The sequence below is a fragment of the Euleptes europaea genome, chromosome 9 (genome assembly GCF_029931775.1).
Source record: "Euleptes europaea isolate rEulEur1 chromosome 9, rEulEur1.hap1, whole genome shotgun sequence".
NCBI lineage: Eukaryota > Metazoa > Chordata > Lepidosauria > Squamata > Sphaerodactylidae > Euleptes > Euleptes europaea.
In genome coordinates, this window is record NC_079320.1 from 3242492 (window position 1) to 3263919 (window position 21428).

The window sequence follows — 21428 nt, forward strand, 5'->3', positions numbered from 1 at the left end:
CTAGCCAGATCTCATTAGCTCTCTGAAGCTAAGCATGGTTGGCCCTGATTAGTACTTGGATTGAGGACTGCCAAGGAAGTCCAGGGTGCAGGCAATGGCAAAAGAAGAAGAGTTGGTTTTTATACCCCAATTTTCTCTACCTTTAAGGAGTCTCAAAGCGGGTTACAATCACCTTCCCTTCCTCTCCCTACAACAGACACCTTGTGAGGTAGGTGGGGCTGAGAGAGGTCAGAGAGAACTGTGACTGGCCCAAGGTCACCCAGATGGCTTCATGTGGAGGAGTGGAGAAAGCAACCCAGTTCACCAGATTAGAGTCCGCCACTCATGTGGAAGAATGGGGAACCAAACCCAGCTCTCCAGATTAGAGTCTGCCACTCATGTGAAGGAATGGAGTATCAAACCTGGTTCTCCAGATTAGAGTCCGCCACTCCTAACCACTACACCACACTGGCTCTCAAAACCCTATGGGGTCACCATACGGTGGCTGTGACTTGATAGCACTTTCCAGCACCCATGAAGGATATCCTCTCTATGGTAACTGATGAAGTGAGCTTTGACTCATGAACGTTTCTACCCTGGAAAATGTTGTTAGTCTTTAGGATGCGCCTGGATACAGATGTCGTTCTGCTATTACAGACTAACATGGCGACCCACCTGAAATGATTTATTTATTGTTGCCCTTCAAAAGAAAAGCAGTTCTTTGCCATTCCATACGAATGAAACTCTTTACGAACCATATCAGTGCAATGCTATAGTATTCCTTCAGTCCTGCCCCACACGCAGGTTGAGAAGACATGGCTTGGAATCCATGCAGAAGACCTCCAATTCCATTCCTGGCATCAGATGCCAGGGCATCTCTTCTGCCTGTTTGTATGGTAGGCAGGCTTTCTCACCCCTGCTTGAGAAGCCACTTTTGCCAATATGCCCGCCTCTCCACGAGGCCCCAAGAGCCTGGCTGTCCTCTCTGGCATTTGGTCAGTCTGCCCAGCTGCAGAGAGTGAAGCGGGCATGGATTGGAGGGTGGCTGTTCTTCCATTTGGGTGCTGAATCTCCTGTTCTTTAGACTTCCTAGAAGGGACCCTGGAAACCTTGTGTGCCCTGACCCACTAGAGGATACCTTTATCCTCAGATTCATCACATGAACTCATAAAGCTGCCTTATACTGAATCAGACCATTGGTCCGTCAAGGCTAGTATTTATGTTTTTATTTACATTATTTCTAGTCCACCTTTCTTACTGGGACTCCAGGTATATTTCACAGAGTGAGTCAATACACTCAACAGGATGGGACATTAAATAAACAATGAAATAGGATTTGGGTTGTAGAACCAACCAGAAGTCTAAAACGCAGAACTGAAGCAAAGCATAAGTATTAACGGTGGTTTGGAGCGGTGGACTCTGATCTGGAGAACTGGGTTTGATTCCCCACTCCTCCACATGAGCGGCAGGGGCTAATCTAATGAACTGGATTTGTTTCCCCACTCCGCACGTGAAGGCAGCTGGGTGACCTTGGGCTAGTCACAGCTCTCTCAGCCCCACCTACCCACAGGGTGTCTATTGTGGGGAGGAGAAGGGGAGGTGATTTTAAGCCGGTTTGATTCTTCCTTAAGTGGTAGAGAAAGTCGGCATATCAAAACCAACGCTTCCTCGCCGCCTTCTTCTTCTTACCATGACACATTAAATGATGCAAAATTATACAATGTGATCCAACCTAAGCAAACTATACACTGTAGTACAGACCACAGTCCCCAATAATTTTTCCAAGTCACTCTGTGAATCATTTAGTACAGTGCAACTCTATTGCCTGCGTAGAAAAGCCTTCTTGAATAATTCAGTCTTTCATAGTTTGTGGAAGGCCAGGAGGGTGGGAGCTTTCCTGACCTCCTCAGGCAGGCCATTCCCAAAGGTGGGGGCCACAATAGAGAAGGCACCCCTATGGGCAGTTGTTGATTTTGCCCAGTTGCAGGTTGGCACGTACAGAGGGCCTTGCATAGGTGAAGAGACTGTCTCACAGATATGAGGGTCCAAGGACATGAAGGGCTTTGTATGTGACAGTCAATACTTTAAACTGAGCCCAGTAAACTGATGGGCAACCAGTGGAGTGACTGTAGAATGGGAGTAATATGGGTGCTTCATCTATCTCCCGATAATAGCTGAGCCGCGGCATTCTGCACCAGCTGGAGTTTCCGAATTGCTTTTGAGGGGAGACCAATGTACAGTGCATTACAGTAGTCTAGTCTCGATGTCACCGTGTCATGGACCTAGGTGGTCAGATCAGCAATATCAAGACCTGGGGCCATTTTTCAAGTTAGGCTGAGTTGGAAGGAAGCTTTTTTTATAACTGCATTAACTTGCTTCTTCATCAATAACGTTGGGTCCAATATACCGTATTTTTCACTCCATAACACGCACTTTTTTCCTCCTCAAAAGTGAGGGGAAATGTCTGTGCGTGTTATGGAGTGAATGTACTGGTATGAGGTCCCTCCCAGCCGCCCAGCGCAGCGGCAGCGGGGCGCAGAGCCGGGTCGCCCCGGGAGCCGGCTAGGGCCGCCAACCAGCTGGGAGGCGGGCGGGCTGCACAGAGCCGGCTGGGCGCGTGCGCTGGCTCGCGCCGTCCCGACAAGATTTTTTCTTGTTTTCCTCCTCTAAAAACTAGGTGCGTGTTATGGTCAGGTGCATCCTATGGAGTGAAAAATACGGTAACCCCGAGGCTCTTAACTGAGTCGGCAAGGGTCATCTGAACCCCATCAAAAGTGGGGGTCATACTGTCCTTGAAGACATCCACCTTCCAATGAAAGTATTGTCTACTCTGACTTGCGGCAGCTCTCCATGGTCTCAGGCTGAAGTCTTTCATATCACCTTTCACCTGATCCTTTTAACTGGAGATGCTGGGGATTGAACCTGGGACCTTCTGCATACCACCCGATGCTCTACCACTGAGCCACGGCCCCTCCCTGTGCTTCAAATGGATATCACAAGATGTAAAGATGGTCAGTCATTTCAATAGCATTGTAGAAGGGTAGATTCTGGGATGAGAGAGCTATTAACAGCCATCAAACATGATAGCTAACTAGAACCTCCATGCTCAGAGACACTCTACCTGTGATTCCCAGATGTGTATGGGGGCAGCAAACACTACACATGAATACATGAAACTGCCTTATACTGAATATGACCATGGGTCCCTCAAGGTCAGTATTGTCGACTCAGACTGGCAGCAGCTCTCTAGGAGGTCTTTCACATTACTTTCTACCTGATCGCTTTAATTAGAGATGCCAAGGATTCAACCTGGGACCGTCTTCATGCCAAGCAGATGCTTTTTCCACTGAGCAACAGCCCCTGCTCATTACATTGCAGCCTCGGATGCTGCTATTATCATTCAGATCTGTCAGGGAGACGCAGATCCAAGTTTTTTGAGAAACAGGTGATATGACATGAGGGTGTATTGGCCTTCAGGTGGTGCATGCCATCCCCTCCATGACCATTAATAGTAGCAGGAGTGGCTAAGCTCCACTTTCTGCCCTTTGGGGAAGTTAAGTTTGTGGATTATTGGACTGGGGCCTTTTGAGCTTTAACCCTGACCTCCTGGTTTGTGTTCCTGAGCTCAGGGTTCAGCCTTGATGGCATCAGAGAAGGTTTGTAAAATGTCTTGTTTTGATAGGCCTTCCAAGAGGAGCCACCTCCTTAGCCTGATTTGACCCTGTTGCATTGACGGTTAATTTGATGTGTCCAGATTTTTTTTTATTCAAGTTGGTTTTGTGACCTGGCTGCTCTTGAGCACATGGATTTTAATTGCAAGGTTTTTTTCACAGTGTGTGATCTGTATACAGTCATGTTTATTCATTTATTATTTATTAAAATATTTATACCCTGATTTTTCACATGGTTCAAAGTGGCTTACAATATAAGTTAAAAAACATTTCCAACTGGACCCATCTTCAGCACGTCTCCAGTTCACTTTGGCTTTTTGGTTACTGATAATGTTCTGGCGAGTTCCCCCTTTGGGCCAGACTGTCCCACTGCCCAGTTCCTTCTCTAAAGATCTCTTTCTTACTCTCTTTCCCTCCCAGCGGCATCGGACTGGCTCGGGCCCATTTTGAGAAGCAGCCGCCTTCCAACCTCCGGAAGTCCAACTTCTTCCACTTTGTGTTGGCCATGTATGACCGGCACGGGCAGCCAGTGGAGATTGAGAGGACGTCCTTCATTGACTTCGTGGAAAAGGACAGAGTAAGAGGCCCGGCCGGGTGTGGCTGCTGTCTGTTCCCTCTAGGGTTGCAAACTCTGGGTTGGGAAATTCCTGGAGAATTTGGGGGTGGAGTTTATAATTCCAGGAGATCTCCAGTTATAATTCCAGAAGATCTCCAGGGCCCACCTGGAGGTTGGAAATCCTACTGTAGTAGTAGTAGTAACAACAACAACAACAACAATAATAGAACAATCTAACAAGGCTATCCCTTTGCAGTCAAAATGCAGCCTTTGGTTTGGCTAATATGGACTCCTGCAGCTTTTCCATTCCTTTCCTTTTTCTTTTCTTTTCTTTGCCATCAAGTCGCAGCCGACTTACGGCGACCCTGTAGAGTTTTCAAGGCAAGAGACGTTCAGAGGTAGTTTGCCATTGCCTGCCTCTGCGTAGCAACCCGGGCCTTCCTTGGAGGTCTCCCATCCAAGAACTAACCTAGGCCAACCCTGCTTAGCTTTCCAGATCTGACGAGATCAAGCTAGCTTGGGCCATCTTGGTCCGGTTTGTCCTGCAGCATCTGGCTCTCCAGGTCAGATCTGCAGTTCTCAGGGGTCAAGCAGAGGAGGGATTTTCCAAAAAGCTGCTAATTCTTTTTTGGAAGAAGCCGGGGACTAAGCCAGGACCATCTGCATGCCGAGGGCGCTTTCCTGCTGAGCTTCAGTATCTCCCAAGGGAACAGAGAGCAGAGTAAATGTCTTTGCTAACAGCTGGACCACCAGAAAAAAATTCAGATGCAAACAGTGCAGGGGGTGACTGCCTTAGGCTGGAAACACGAGGGGGGGGGTCCCTGCTTTTTATTTATTTATTGTTTGGATTTCTATCCCACCCTCAATCCCTGGCCAAAGCCGGGCTCAGGGCGGGTAACAACAATCAATCACAAAAATACTGTAAAACCACAGTACACAACCATTAAAACTCTTAAAACATACAATAATGTAACTGTTTTACTCTTAAAATACACAATAATATTAAATAACAATAGATGTTTAATGTTATGTATTGTTAATTAATATTTAACAACAATATTAAATAACAATTACAATAATATTAAATAACAATAGATGTTAAATCTTAAATAACAATAGGGGAGGGACTGTGGCTCAGTAGCAGAGCATCTGGTCGGCATGCAGAACGTCCCTGGTTCAATCCTCGGCATCCCCAGTTATAGGGACTAGGCAAGTAGGTGATGTGAAAGACCTCTTACCTGAGACCCTGGAGAGCTAATGCCAGACTGAGTAGACAATACTGACTTTGATGGACCCTCAAGGGTCTGTTTCAGTATAAGGCAGCTTCATGTGTTCATGTGTGTTCATGGTGCGCAGTCAAATCCTAGTAGCCGCTGAGGGCCCGGCAGAGCAGACCGTCCCCCACACAATTTAATAGATGGATAAGGTGGAGGAACAGCCCTGGTTAGTATTTGGATGGGAGACCACCAAGGAAGTCCAGGGTTGCTGTGCAGAGGAAGGCACTGGCAAACCACCTCTGTTAGTCCCTTGCCATGAAAAGGGGTCACCATAAGTCGGCTGCGACTTGACGGCACTTTACACACACACAAGGTGGAGGAAAGGGTTGGGAGGCCAGAACAGATGACAGGGCATGTCCCACAGTCAGGCAGGGGGAATCTGAAGGCAGCCGTGGAGGAGGCAGAGAAAGGAGGTTATATGACAGAAGCTGGCAAGGGACAGACTGCAGCTGTCAGACTGTGTGTAAACAGTCCTGGGTTCAAGCCTTGGCATTCCGCTTTGCCAAGCATTTTGGGGCTGGCTAATCTGGTTTACAGAAAATTCCTGCCACTTTTAGGGGAGGGGGTTAAAAGGGTGCTGCTATTAATTATGACAGGAGCCCCGTGGCGCAGAGTGTTAAGCTGCAGTACTGCAGTCAAAAGCTCTGCTCACGACCTGAGTTCGATCCCGACGGAAGTTGGTTTCAGGTAGCCGGCTCAAGGTTGACTCAGCCTTCCATCCTTCCGAGGTCGGTCAAATGAGGACTCAGCTTGCTTGGGGGTTAAGGGAAGATGACTGGGGAAGGCACTGGCAAACCACCCTGCAAACAAAGTCTCCCTTGGAAAAGTCAGGATGTGACGTCACCCCATGGGTCAGGAATGACCCGGTGCTTGCACACAGGGGACCTTTACCGTTACTTTATATTAATTACGACATCAATCTGGTCCGAGATGCTTCCAGTGTACCTCTTGTGCTTTTATTGGGTGTATATGAAATATGAAGCTGCCTGAAATTGACTCAGTCCCTTGCTCCATCAAGGTCAGTGTTGTCTACTCAGACTGGCAGCAGCTCTCCAGGGTCTCAGGTGGAGGTCTTTCACATCGCCTACTTACCTAGTCCCTATAGCTGAGGATGCCGAGGATTGAACCAGAGACGTTCTGCATGCCGAGCAGATGCTCTGCTACTGAGCCACAGTCCCTCCCCTATTGTTATTTAAGATTTAACATCTATTGTTATTTAATATTATTGTAATTGTTATTTGATATTGTTGTTAAATATTAAATAACAATACATAATATTAAACATCTATTGTTATTTAATATTATTGTATATTTTAAGAGTAAAAGTTACATTATTGTATGTTTTAAGAGTTTTAATGGTTGTATACTGTAGTTTTACAGTATTTTTATGACTGATTGTTGTTACCCGCCCTGAGCGATAATGAGACTGACCTGCCATACAGGGTTGTTGTGAGGATTACAGATATGTGAAATGCTTTGCACACTCGGGAAAAGGGCCATTTCTCTTTCTCTGTCCATCTGTCTGTCTGCCGCATTTCTATCCTGTCCTCCAGCCCAGGAGCTCAGAGTAGTGTACATCATTCTCCTTTCCTCCGTGTTCTCATCACAACAACCCTGCAAGGTAAGTAAGGCTGAGAGAGTGGTGGGCCCCAAAATCACCCAAGATGAGCAGGGTTTAAGACCAAACTTCCCCTTGTCCTAGTCCAACAATATGTCATGACAGTGCTATCATCGCTATAATTATTACTATTACTACTACTATTATTGATATTATTGTTGTTGTTGTTATTGTCTTTATTTTTACTTATTTGATTTATCCATAAATTACAATGTTTACAACAGTAAAAGCCAGGCATTTTCAACTGAGCAGCAATAATATTCAATTTGCGGGGATGGGGGGTATAGCAAAGGCAGAGCAGGAGAAGGAGGTGATGGAGATGGGGGGGGCAGCCAGATGGAAGACAGCCGCCCGCCGCCCTGAACCACACGACTGGTGGAACAGCTCAGTTTTACATACCCTATGGAATTGCTTTAGTTCCCACAGGTCCCAAACCTCACTGAACATAGTGTTCCACCAGGCCGGGGCCAGAGCTGGAAATGCCCTGGCTCTGGTCAAGGACAGCCGGATACTCTTTGGGCCAGGGACCACCAGCAGATTTTCTCCAGCTGAGCAAAGCCCTCTTTGGGAGGGTGTAACAGGAGAGGCGGTCCTGCAGGCACGACAGTCCCAGACAGTTTAGGGCTTTGAAGGTCAGTCCCAAAACCTTAAATGGGATCCAGCCTTCAGCCTGATACTGTTGAGGGTGATAATACATCACATATAGAATTTCAGAGCATAGTTCTCCATCATGTTGCCCTCTTCTTCCAGGAGCAGAACGGAGAGAAGACCAACAACGGAATCCACTACCGGCTGCAGCTGCTGTATAGTAACGGTGAGGACCAAGTGGGGTGGGGGGTAGGGGTGAGGTCTCAAAGGCCAGAGAAAGCAGGGCATACTTTTCCAGAGAGCAGAAGACATTTTGGGGGCTGCTCAGGATGTATACAATGATCCCTTTTTTGCCTCTGATCAACAGGTCCTGCAGGTTCTTCCTGCTGCTTGACAGGCCTGCAAAACCTAGTTGACCAAGGGACAAAAGGAATGTCAAGAGGCGCATGTGCATACAGACCCATCAAGAGGAGGGGCTTGTCTAAGGGAGAGACTCTGATGACCCCCCCTCCCAGCAGCCAGCAGAGCCTGTGTGGCATTGCCACGCATGCTTGGACATATCTCTGGGGCTTTACGTTGCAGCTGGCATCAGTGGCTACGCGATCGAAGATGGGTGCTCTTGATTGCAGAGAATGCAGAGACTGGCTTTTTGTGTCCTGCTCTGCTGCCCCCCAGGGTGACCAAATATCTCAGGCTGGCCCTTGCGTCTTTTCTAACTGCCCTCATCGCCTGAGCCACGAGGATTTTTTTCCCCCTCACAAAAGGCGCATCTCCACCTCAGGCTTAAATGGGCTCTGCAGTCATTCTCAGTTCTCCGCAAGGGATCTTGGGACCTCTCTTAGCCCCACTGCCATTGCAAAGTGCTATCAAGTTGCAGCTGATTTATGGCAGGTCCATTGGGTTTTCAAGGCAAGAGACAAAAAGAGATGGTTTGCCATTTCCTGCTTCTGCCATATGCAGTGGACTCTGGACTTCCTCGGTGGTCTCCCATCCAATACTAACTAGGGCCAACCCTACTTAACTTCTGAGGCCACCTAGACATTAGGAAGAATTTTGTAACCGTTAGAGCGGTTCCTCAGTGGAACAGGCTTCCTCGGGAGGTGGTGGGCTCTCCTTCCCTGGAGGTTTTTAAGCAGAGGCTAGATGGCCATCTGTCAGCAATGCTGATTCTATGACCTGAGGCAGATGATGAGAGGGAGGGCATCTTGGCCATCTTCTGGGCATGGAGTAGGGGTCACTGGGGGTGTGTGGGGGAAGTAGTTGTGAATCTCCTGCATTGTGTAGGGGGTTAGACTAGATGACCCTGGTAGTCCCTGGGGGACCCTGGTGGTCCCTTCCAACTCTATGATTCTAACATCAGGTTAGCCTGAGCCACCCAGGTCAAGGCAAGAGACATTCAGAGGTGGCTTGTCGTCATCACCTGCCTCTGCATAGCAATCCTGGACCTCCTTGGAGGTCTCCCATCCAAGTAGTGACCAGGGCTGACCCTGTACTGAGATCTGACAAGAGTGGGCTAGCCTAGGCTATCCAGGTCAGGGCATTGTCAGACTACAGTTCCCAAAACACTTTGGGGGGAAGCTGTGACAATTAAGCTAATATTAACTGTCTAACTGGCTAACAGAACCAGCTTGACGTTAGGAGATATCCCGGTTTGAGTCTTGCCTCTGCCATAAACACAAGCTACCTGTTCTCAGCATCAACACCCTGCCTGGGCTCATCACCCTGGCCTACCTATGAGGTTTATTGTACAGATCGCAGCAGGATAGTACAGGAGATACCATGGAAATGCCAAGAAATAAAGAAGCAACTAGGCAAGTTTGTAGCATAGGCGTGGCTGGAGGCCTGTCGGCTGGGAGGCATCGTCCAGTCCCATTTCCAAATGTGGCTTGTGAACAAAGAGTTGGGAAGGAGTCGTGGGATGGTTGGATCTCTTCCTTTCCACTCCAAGCATCTCACAGTTTCTCTCACTTCCTTCCTTCTCACAGGGCTTCGGACGGAGCAGGACCTCTACGTTCGGCTGATCGACTCTATGTCCAAGCAGGTAACGGCGTCCAGTGCTGGGGAGAGATGCCTGTGTGTGTGTGTGCGCATGTGTGTTACGGTTGCCGGGTCCCTCTTCACCACCAGTGGGAGGTTTTTGGGGTGGAGCCTGAGGAGGGTGGGGTTTGGGGAGTGGAAGGACTTCAGTGCCATAGAGTCCAGTTGCCAAAGTGGCCATTTTCCCCAGGTGAAATTATCTCTGTCGGCTGGCGATCAGTTGTAATAGCGGGAGATCTCCAGCTAGTACCTGGAGGTTGGCAACCCTAATGTGGGTGTGTTTGTGTGTGTGTGTGTGTGTGTGTGTGTGTGTGTGTGTGTGAGAGAGAGAGAGAGAGAGAGAGAGAGAGAGAGAGAGAGAGAGAGAGAGAGAGAGAACATTGGACTCAGCGACATTAAATTTAAGTAGGGTTGCCAACCTCCAGGTGGGATCTGGAGATCTCCCAGAATTGCAACTGATCTCCACACTACAGAGATCAGTTCCCCTGGAGAAAATGACTGCTTTGGAGTGTGACCTCTATGGCATTATACCCTGCTGAGATCCCTCCCCAAATTCTGCCCTCCCGAGGCTCCACCCCCAAATCTCCAGGAATTTCTCAACGTGGAGGTGGCAACCCTAGGGAGGCAGAATCGAGCTTTGGGCTAATTTTTCCTTAACCCTGCTTGGCTTATATGTGCGGCCTGAATGTAAGGTTGCCAACTGCCAGGTGATGGCTGGAGATCTCCTGATATTACAACTGATCTCCAGGTGGCAGATCAGTTCACCTGGAGAAAAAGGTCATTCTGGAGGGTGGACTGGATGGCATTATACCCTGCTGAGGTCCCTCCCCTCCCCAAACCCTGCCCTCCTGAGACCCCACCCCCAAAATCGCTAGGTATTTCCCAATTTAGAGCTGGCAACCGTATTTGAATGCAACCTGGGTACACTGAAGGGGAAGAAAGAGCGTGCAGGCTGCAACCTGAATACATGAAGCTGCCCTATACTGAATCAGACCATCAAGGTCCATCAAGGGCAGTATTGTCTACTCAGACTGGCGGCGGCTCGCCGGGGTCTCAGGCAGAGGTCTTTCACATCACCTTCTTGCCTAGCCCTTTAACTGGAGATGCTGGGGATTGAACCTGCTGCAAAGTAGCTGCAAAATGTCACCAGCAGGGATGGGGGGGGTCTGTAGTGTTGCCAACAGGCCTGGAGAAAAATGTCCCGTCCCTTTAACAGCGGGTGGAAAAAGGCAAGCTAAAGCTTTTTGTGTTAGAGAGGTAAATGGCATCACTTGGAAGCTAAGATCCCATAATAATACCCATAATGATAAGCCTGCCATGAAGAGTGGCTCTGACCTGGGTGGCCCAAGCTAGCCCAGTTTTGTCAGATCTTAGCAGCTAAGCAGGGTCAGCCCTGGTCAGGATTTGGATGGGAGACCACCCAGGAAGTCTTTGCCATTTATTAGGAGGAAGATGTGGAGGGGAGATTCCCTCTCCTGACACTTGCATTTGGAAGGGGGAAGGTTTTCCTCTCCCAGCTTCCCCCCAGAGTGGTTCCAGACTGCCCCACTTGGCCTTCTTTGGCCTGGATCTCAGCCAAGCTACAGTGAGTTCCACCTTCAAAACGGGATCTTGGGGGAAGTGCCCTTCACAGGGAGGAAGCTGGACCTCGCTGTCCCTGCTCACCACCTTGCCAGACATAGGATGCCGTGGAGAAGGAACGAAGGCCACGAGTTTATGGAGGTTTCTCTTGAGACCCATGCAAATGAGAGTGTTTTCACATCCGTGTAGGGGCTGCCCAGGGGACGCAGCCCTCGCTTATAAGTGATAGGGAGATGTTCCACCATCATTAGCACGAGTCGCTGGGGAAGCGTGGGGCAGCCCAAGGGAGGAGTGTGCTCGTTCTCGGCTGTCATTAGCACCAAACACCTCTTTAGCACCAAGCACATGTGCCAGGCCCTGTTCGGAACACAGAGTCCTTTTCCGTTGCTCGGAAAGTGAAAAGGGTGCCGCCCCCAGTTCGGCACCAAAAAACGTACAATTTTTTAATATCCCCCAATGTACTGCCCAATCTATAGGGTCACCAGCCTCCAGGTACTAGCTGGAGATCTCCTGCTATTAATAACTGCTCTCCAACCGATAGAGTTCAGTTCACCTGGAGAAAATGACCGCCTTGGCAATTGGGCTCTAGGACATTGAAGTCCCTCCCCTCCCCCAACCTTGCCCTCCTCAGTTCCCCCCCCCCAAATCTCCAGGTATTTCCCAACCCGGAGTTGGCAACCCTATCACTGTTACACATTATGCAGATTTTTAAAATGTGCATGTATTATTTCCTTAAATATTCTGCAAACAACCCACCCTTTTCCTGTCTACTCAGTTTTTCTGATATCGCCAACCAGGACCCACTTACTGTTGCCATCGCCCATACAGTCGCCAACTTGTAGCGTTGCCAACCTCCAGGTGGGGCCTGGAGATCTCCCACTATCTGATGGCAATGCTGATTCTGTGAACTAAGGCAGGTTATAAGAGTGAGGGCAGGAAGGGATGAGTCAGTGCTCAGCTCTCGTGGCCCTTTCTTATATGCCTAGGATAATGCCAATCACCACTTTGGGGTCAGGAAACAATTCCCCCCCCCCCCGGCCAGATTGGCAGGGATCCTGGAGTGTTTTTGCCTTCCTCTGGAAATAAAGCAGGGTCACTGGGGGAGTGGGAGGTAGTTGTGGATTTATTGTGTTGTGCCAGCGGTTGGACTGTATGACCCTTGAGGTTCCTTCCAGCTCTGTTTCTATTATTCTCTTACAACTGATCTCCCAGCAATAGAGATTTGTTCCAAGGATATGGCTGCTTTGGAGGGTAGACTCCACGGCATTGTACCTTGCTGAGAGCCCTCCTCTCCCCAAACCTCATACTCCCCAGGCTCCACCCCCAAAATCTCCAGGTATTTCCCAACCCAGAACCGACAACCTTACTAACATGTGTCTGTCAGGAGCTCTTCCGTGCCCCACATGAAGCAAGGCTCTTTTTTAAAGGAAAATTTAGAACAGCACAGAACATGTGATTATAATGTCATGGGTCACATGGCGCTACATCACACTGGGGCATTTTCTATGTGTGTGCATAAATATTTTGCTGCTTAGAATCATAGAGTTGGAAGGGGACATACAGGCCATCTAGTCCAACCCCCCTGCTTAATGCAGGATCATCCTAGAGCATCCCTGTCAAGTGTTTGTCCAGCTGCTGCTTGAAAACTGTCGGAGAGGGGGAGCTCACCACCTCCCTAGGGAGCTGATTCCCCTGCTTTATTACTCTCACTGTAAAAAAAAAAAATTTCTAATATCCAGCCAGTACCTTTCTGCCTGCAATTTAAACCCATTTTTGCGAGTCCTGTCTTCTGCTGAGGATTCAAACCTGGGACCTGCTGCATGCCAGGCAGATGCTCTACCACTGAGCCATGGCTCCAGGGTAGGGTTGTCGACTCCAGCTTGGTAAATTCCTGGAGATCTGGGGGCTGTGCCTGGGAAAGCCAGATTTTCGAGAGGGGAGTGAGATCAGCAGGGTTGCGATGCCACAGAGTCCGCCCTCCAAAGTTGCTAATTCGTCCAGGGGACAGATTCTTGTAGTCTGGAGTTGTAATTCTGGGAGAGCTCCAGGCCCCGCCTGGAGGTTGGCCACCCTATCATGGCCAATTCAGATTATTTTGTCACCCCAAGGAAAGTTCACCCACCACCTTCTCTCTGTGCCACCCTAAAGCAGCCACTAGGGTAGGCGTGGTCAGAGAGAGAGGGAGAAAGAAATCCCACATGCCGGTGTACCTCCGCAGTGGGAATTGCCTCTTAGTCCTTTTATGCAGGGACATTTCCCCGTGGTCACCCCCACTGACTGCTTCAGGGCTTCCTTTTGATTAAGCATGTGTCTTCTGCCCATCAGAGGTCACCTAGCTCTCCCCGCGCATTTTGCCCTCATTTTCCAGATTCTGGCTAAAACAGCATCTGGAAAACACAGGCAAAACGTGCGGGGAGAGCAAGGCGACCTCTGATGAGTGGAAAAGGCATGCATAATCAAAAGGAAGCCCCAAAGCAGCCAGAGGGGGTGACGGCTGCTTCAAAATTGGCCACAGGCATGAACTGAGAGTCAACACCAAACACTGAACCTTCTGCAGTTGCCCCCCCCCCTTCAACTTCTCTCTTTCTGTCTGCTCCGTCTTTAGGCTATCATCTATGAAGGGCAGGATAAGAACCCAGAGATGTGCCGTGTGCTGCTGACGCATGAAATCATGTGCAGGTGAGATGTCGTGGACACCTTTTGCGGGGCGAGGGTCTCAGCAATAACTTTTAGTGTTTACTTTTCATGATTGCTATTGGGAATGCTGAATGCAGTTCTGATCACCCAGTCTCTAAATGGATGTCATAGATAGAGCTGGAAAAGATGCAAAGGAAGAAAGGGGGGGGAGTAACTCAGGTGCTTAAGGAAAAACTAAAGAATGTGGGTTTTTTTCAGAAAGGATGTCAGGTTTGGAGGCCATGGCAGTGGCTTGTAAAACTCCACGGAGCATGGAGAATGTGGGAGGAGAAGAGTTTTTCTCTGTGTCTGGAATAGCAGAACTCAGAGGCAGAGGTTTCAGGCAGAGGTCTTTCCCATCACCTGCTACCTGATCCTTTGACTGGTGATGCCGGGGATTGAACCTGAGGCTGTCTGCATGCCAAGCAGATGCTCTACCACTGAGCCACAGCCTCTCGGGTTTTAATGATTCACTGAATGATTTCCTTTTGTCCCTGCTGAATCTATTGCCCATCGACTTCATCGGGTGCCCCCGAGTTCTAGTGTGAGATCTCCCACTCCTTTCACCCAGCCTTGCTCTGATGCGGCAAGAGAAAATTGCCCCGGCCACAGAGCAAGGGAGAGTAAGAGCATGTGGGGGGGGGGGTATCTCCCCTTATCCTTTAAAACGAAACTCTTGTCCGCCCAGTTTTATAGGTCAGTGCAGCCCCTGCACCGGCCATGCGCCACCTGGCTTGGCGAGATCCGTTAGCCAAGCGCCAGGATACAGCAGGTCAATCAGAGGAGCCCAAGCCGAGGCGAGCCGGTGGCTGGGAGCAGGAGCTCGGCTCCTCCGTGTTCCCTGGTGTCCCATTATCGCTCGCCTTGTTTACGACACTCGCTCTTGGTGTTTGTGCAAATTAGCCCGGCTGCCTGGGAGCGAACTTTCGTGGCTAATTGCTCTCCAGGAACCTCACTAACGATCCTGGGGGCTAAGGGAATAGAAAGCAGGGGTAAGTGGGAGTGGGGGGGGCAGGCACCTCCCCGGCTTGGTTTTGTTTGTGCAACCTGGGGTGGAATCGCCGCTCCCAGGAGAATCGGCGAGCTCCCCGTTGTTTATCAGACCCGTTATTAATTATATTTAATGCAAGCAGTGGGACCTGGTTGAATGATAAAAAAGAAAAAGAGAAACCCGTCTGGGAAGAGAGATCTCAAGTATCATGAAGTCCCAAGTCCTCAAGACGCTTTAGCAACAGATGCAAAATTCATTTTTTTCTCCCCTCTTTTCTTGCATCTATGTGAGGATATTGCTTATCCCACGCTTTGGTCATATTTTTAATTTCAAAGTAACACTACGCTCACCACCTTTCATGCGACGGTGCTCTTGTAGCCCCTGCGGAAAACCTCTATGTCCTTTCTGTGAGCTGAAAATGGACTCAGGTGGACCAGTAGTCCTTCCCTGCATAAGGCGGCTTCACGTGTTCAGACGGTTCTCCTTTCGGAGGCTCTGGGCTTGCCACCCTTTCCTGGCAGGGCTCACCTGTCAGTAACAGCTGCATGACAGGAAGGAACTCAACAGGTGTTGTTTTTCCTGGCGCAGAGGTGCCGCAATGAAAGAAGCTTCCCAAGTGGGTTTTTGGCTTGTCACACAACAAAAGTGTCAGCTAGTGACCACAGGGAAATGCACTTTTAACGTTAAGATCTGTAAGAGGAGGAGAAAAAATGTCCTATGATCAACTCCAAACTCACCCAGGAAAGAGGAAGGAATGAAAGGAGAGAGAGAGAGAGAGAGAGGATTTGTCAGGAAAGAAAGAAAGAAAGAAAGAAAGAAAGAAAGAAAGAAAGAAAGAAAGAAAGAAAGAAAGAAAGAAAGAAAGAAAGAAGGAAAGAAGGAAAGAAGGAAAGAAGGAAAGAAGGAAAGGAAGAAAGGAAGAGAAAGAAAAAAAGAAAGAAAGAAAGAAAGAAAGAAAGAAAGAAAGAAAGAAAGAAAGAAAGAAAGAAAGAAAGGAAGGAAGGAAGGAAGGAAGGAAGGAAGGAAGGAAGGAAGGAAGGAAGGAAGGAAGGAAGGAAAGAAAGAAAGAAAGAAAGAAAGAAAGAAAGAAAGAGAAAGAAAAAGAAAGAAAAAGAAAGAAAGAAAGAAAGAAAGAACAGCTTATACATTGTGAGTCTCAGACTGGAGCAAATCAGTGGAATTTGGCCAAATTAAACAAAATTAAATGTCTATAATGCATCATTTCTCTCCCACTAAACCTCAGCTCATTCTGATTATCAGAACACTCGAGTCTGGCTTTAAGGGGGAAACAGAATACCAGATGAGGGCAGTGACCCCACCGGCAGGGTGCTTGTTTTGCTTCTTTAAAAAGAATGCACAGCGCAATCCTGTGCAGCGTTACACCCTTCTAAATCCATGGACTTCAGTAGCCTTACAAGGGTGTAACTCTGCTTAGGACTGCAGTGTCTGTGAGTGGCTTCTTTCAAACAGGCATATCCATTTTGTTTGATTTTTTTCCCTTCCCTTCTTTACCATACACCTGACAACCCACCACTGTATATGCGAACCACCCATACAGAGAAGCATGCGTACAAACCAGCCTTATTCCATCTGCTCACAACTCCTCCCTCCTTGGAAGTGTTTAAGTGGTGACTGATTATTAGGGCTGTGTTTGTAGGGATGCCAGCCTCCAGGTGGGGACCTTGGGATCCCCCGGAATTACATCTCATCTCCACACTACAGAAATCAGTTCCCCTGGAGAACGTGTATGATTTGCAGGGTGGACTCTGGCATTATATCCCACTGTGGTCCCTGTTCTCCCCAGACTGCATCCCCAAATCTCCAGGAGTTTCCCAACCCAGATCTGGCAACCCTACCCCCCCCCCCCACACACATACACACACCCCACTACCATTCCCTGCCTTTGGCCAGGGGGGACGTGGCAACCCTATACTGCACCGTGCAGGGGTTTGGACTGGATGGTCTTTAGGCCCCTTCCAACTTTTAATTCTCTTGCTTGCTTGCTTGCTTGCTTGCTTACATTTATTAGCCTTTCTTTCTTCCAGAGCTCAAAGTGGGTTACAATATACATAAAACACATCAAATAAAATCCAGAAAATATGTTTTAAAAAAAACAAAATTTAAAATCACAGTTTAGCAGTCCTAATTAAATTAATCAAATTCAGTCCCCAATAAAACCATCTTCAGGTGCCTCCTAAAGAGCAAAAGAGAGGGCACCAGGCGCACCTCTCTAGTGAGGTTGTTTCATAACTGTGGGGCTGCCACCAAAAAGGCCCTCTATCTTGTACCCACCAAATGAGCTTATTTCGTCATTGGGACAGTCAGGAGGGCCTATTCCTGTGATCTTAATTCCCAGGCAGGAACATATGGGAGAAGATGGTCCTTCGGACACCCCAGTCCAAAGCCATGTAGGGCTTTAAAGGACAAAACTAACACTTTGAATTGGGCTCAGGAGTGGATCAGTAGTAGGATTGCCAATCTTTAAGTGGCACCTGATCTCCAGACGAGAAAGATTAGTTCCCCTGGAGAAAATGGCTGCTTTGGAGGGTGGAGTCTATGGCATTGTACTCATGAACACATTAAGCTTCCTTATACTGAATCAGACCCTTGATCCATCAAAATCAGTATTGTCTACTCAGGCTGGCAGCGGCTCTCCAGAGTCTCAGGCAGAGGTCTTTTCACATCATCTACTTGCCTAGTCCCTTTAACTGGAGATGCCGGGGGATTGAACCTGGGACCGTCTGCATTCACGTGAACACGTGAAGCTGCCTTATACTGAATCAGACCCTTGGTCCATCAAAGTCAGTATTGTCTACTCAGACCAGCAGCGGCTCTCCAGGGTCTCAGGCAGAGGTCTTTCCCATCACCTCCTTGTCTAGATCCTTTAACTGGAGATGCCGGGGATTGAACCTGGGACCTTCTGCATGCCAAGCAGAGGCTCTGCCACTGAGCCACAGCCCCTCTGTTGAGGTCCCTCAACAAACCCCACCCTCCCCAGGCTCCATCCCCCAAAATCTCCAGGTATTTCCCAATCCAGAGCTGGCAACCCTAACCAGTAGTCAGTGAAATTGCTGCAATATTGGGGTCACAGGCTCCTGATAGCTGGACCCGACCAGCAGTCTAGCCACAAAATTCTGTACTAACTATGCTGCACTACCTATCATTCTGTTAAATTAGCAAAATGAGGGTGGGCAGCCCGGGGAAGGGGGCAAGGTTTCCTACATGAAGACTGAGGCTTGGAAGGGATGCATTCCTTGTTTACTGAAAAACTAAAGGGGAAAAACCTTGTGTGACTCATGACTTAGCTATATGAATTATTTCTGTGGGACTTAGGTGTGGCTAACTTTCTCTGGATTAACGAAAAACATTTTATTTTCAAATGGGGGCATGAGGGAGAGTGACTAAGAGGTTGAAAGCTAAATAAAAACAAATGCCCGTTGCTTTTCTTGGCCCGGAGTTTCGGTGCAGGGTTGCTGTTACTGAGATTTTCCTTTCGTATAATAATACCTGCTTAGCAATTTGGCTAGGAGAGTTTGCTATGAACCCGGAAGTCCTGGGTTCAAATGCCACCTCTGCCCTGAACTCAGTAGATGGTCCTCGATGGACCACGTTCTCTCAACCGCAACACCTCCCTCTGCTACACAGGAGCAAAAAACCTGGCTGGCCTCATAGGCATGATGTCATAATTGTTGTGAGAAGGCAGTGTGGTGTAGTGGTTAGAGAGTCAGAATAGGATCCAGGAGACCCAGGTTTGAATCCACACTATGCCATGAAAGTTTGCTAGGTAACCTTGGGCTAGTCACAGACTCTCAGTTTAACCTACCTAACAGGGTTGTTGTGAGGATAAAATGGAGGAGAGGCGAACATTGTAAGCCGCTTTGGGTCCCCGTTGGAGAGAAAGGCGGGGTAGAAATGAAGTATATAAATAACTAATTACTAAATAAGGGAACATTTGCCTACCAGTTTGAGCCCTGTGGGTGACGGCATGAAAGCTTGCAACTCAAGTGAAGGGGGGAAGAATTACTTTGCCACATTCTTTAGACAGCCATGATGCTTACAGGAGGTAAATCCCAGTGAAACCCGTGAGTCTTACTTCTGAATAAAAGGGTTTTAGGTATTGTATTCTACCAAGGGATATTACACCACTTAAACTTCAAATCCTCTCCTTTTAAAAAAAAAAAAAAGCAAAATCAGTATACTGCTATCTTGGAGGATAATAATACTTAATAATAATAATAATTTATAAAGCACGTTGCACACTTTATCACTTCACTCCTTACAATTATCCTGTGAAGTAAAACCAGGGTTACTTGTTTGTATCCTACCTAGGGTTGCCAACTCTGGGTTGGATAATTCCTGGAAATTTGGGGGTGGAGCCTGGGGAGTGTGGGGTTCAGGGAGGGGAAGGATCTCAGTGGGGTCTGATGCCATAGAGTCTTCTCCAAAGGAGCCATTTTCTCCAAGGGAACTGACCTCTCTAGTCTGGAGATCAATTGTCATTCCAGGAAATCTCCAGGGCCCTCCTGGAGGCTGGCAACCCTGTCTGTGAACAAAGCCTGTGTTTTCCTTCTGGGAAGAACGTGTGCCCAAGCTACTTCTGTCCCATGGAGAACGGCCCTTTGGGGTTCGCCCTTCCCCTGCACAGCTCAGGCGCAGAACCTTGGCTCAGCCCCGGGCTGCACAAATGATGGTGGCAGGTGGGCATAAGGTGGGCCTCTGAACTGTTGTCAGCCTGACCAGGTCTGAGCTGAGCAGCCCTTGTGCCACGGGGGCTCAGGTCCTCTTGCTCCAGAGCAGAAGCCCACTGAGAGTTTTCCTGGTGAGCGAAAGGGCTGATCCACCCTTACAGCTTCGGGGCCCAGATGTTTTTTTGACTCTGTCTTTCTCCCCTCTGCAGCCGCTGCTGCGACAAGAAAAGCTGTGGCAATCGCAACGAGACACCTTCCGACCCCGTCATCATCGACAGGTAAGGGGTTCCCGACCTCGTTCTCTTTTGCCTCGGGATTTTTCCAACCGTGGTGCTAACAGTTGAACTGCTCAAAAGTAGTCAGCAGGCTGGGCACAAAGAAGGAGCGATCTGGATCCCTGTGCACCCAGAACAGGCTGCAGCTCAGTAGCAAAGCACATGCGCAGCCTTCAGAAACTCCCAGATCCAGTCCCCAAGGGTCGCAGGAGGTGGGAACGGGCAGGGAACCCATCTGAAACTTCTCTGTGCTGGTCCCACTTAGAGCAAAGCAACACTGGGCTTGCATTCTGATGCAAGACAAGGCTTGATTTCCTGGAAGTCTAGCTCACCCTTCTACTGAATTCTCAGTTTTCCCCACCCAGGTTTTCCACTCTTTGGGCGAAAACGCATGGTCGCTTTATCCTCCTTTAATCCCTGTATCAGCCAGGATTCAGCCAGGATTGAACGCATGCGTTTCGCCTAATGTGCGTTCGATCCTGGCTAAAACAGGGATTAAAGGGGGATAAAGTGACCATGCATTTTCGCCCTTTGTCTCCCGGAGGACTAGAAACTTGTGAGATTTTTTTTTCTCAAACAAGTGGGAGTTTGGGGTTTTTGGGTTAATTTTTTTGTATTTTTTAGGATGCTGACTTCCACTTCAGATACTAGTTTCTCTGCTTATTCAGTCTGACTGACCAAATAGGATTGACCAAGTCTGGAGACCAAGTCCTATGAGGAAAGGCTGAGGGAGCTGGGTATGTTTAGCCTGAAGAGGAGAAGACTGAGAGGGGATATGATAACCATCTTCAAGTACTTGAAGGGCTGTCATATAGAGGAGGGTGCCAAGTTGTTTTCTGTTGCCCCAGAAGGTCAGACCAGAACCAACGGGTTGAAATTAAATCAAAAGAGTTTCCATGTAGACATTAGGAAGAACTTCCTAACAACTAGAGCGGTTCCTCAGTGGAACAGGCTTCCTCGGGAGGTGGTAAGCTCTCCTTCCCTGGAGGTTTTTAAACAGAGGCTAGATGGCCATCTGTCAGCAATGCTGCTTCTATGACCTTAAGCAGATAATGAGAGGGAGGGCATCTTGGCTGTCTTCTGGGCATGGAGTAGAGGTCACTGGTGGTGTTGGAGGGGGGAGAGGTAGTTGTGAATTTCCTGCATTGTGCAGAGGGTAGGATTAGATGACCCTGGTGGTCCCTTCCAACTCAATATTCTAAGTTGGTTCCGGACATACAGAGACCTGCCTGTAGACGCAACTCTCCCCACGCTGTCCTACACATGCCTAGCCCTTCTTGTAGGCTCTTGGATGTCAGACTCCTTGTGTGACACCCTCGGATCTAGGTTTCTGTGCACTCTTTTCTTCTTGAACACAGCCCCCCCCCAATTCTCTTCCCCTCCCCAGCTGTCCTCTAGCCCTGCTACATGTGGCGGTGGAAAGCACCATTAAGTTGTAACCAACTTATGGCAACCCCAGGGGGATTTCAAGGCAAGAGATGAGCAGAGGTG

The 21428-nt window shown here is 48.6% G+C and overlaps 1 protein-coding gene across 2 annotated transcripts in view; it reads left to right on the plus strand.

The window, feature by feature from the left end:
* The window catches only part of EBF4 (EBF family member 4), a 101807-nt gene that overhangs the window by 28222 nt on the left and 52157 nt on the right, over positions 1-21428 (plus strand). For both annotated transcript variants that reach the window (XM_056856007.1, XM_056856006.1), the window contains exons 2-6: positions 4071-4227; positions 7852-7915; positions 9675-9730; positions 13913-13986; positions 19872-19940. In XM_056856007.1, coding sequence (XP_056711985.1) covers positions 4071-4227; positions 7852-7915; positions 9675-9730; positions 13913-13986; positions 19872-19940 — 420 coding nt within the window. The remainder of the gene's footprint in view (positions 1-4070; positions 4228-7851; positions 7916-9674; positions 9731-13912; positions 13987-19871; positions 19941-21428) is intronic.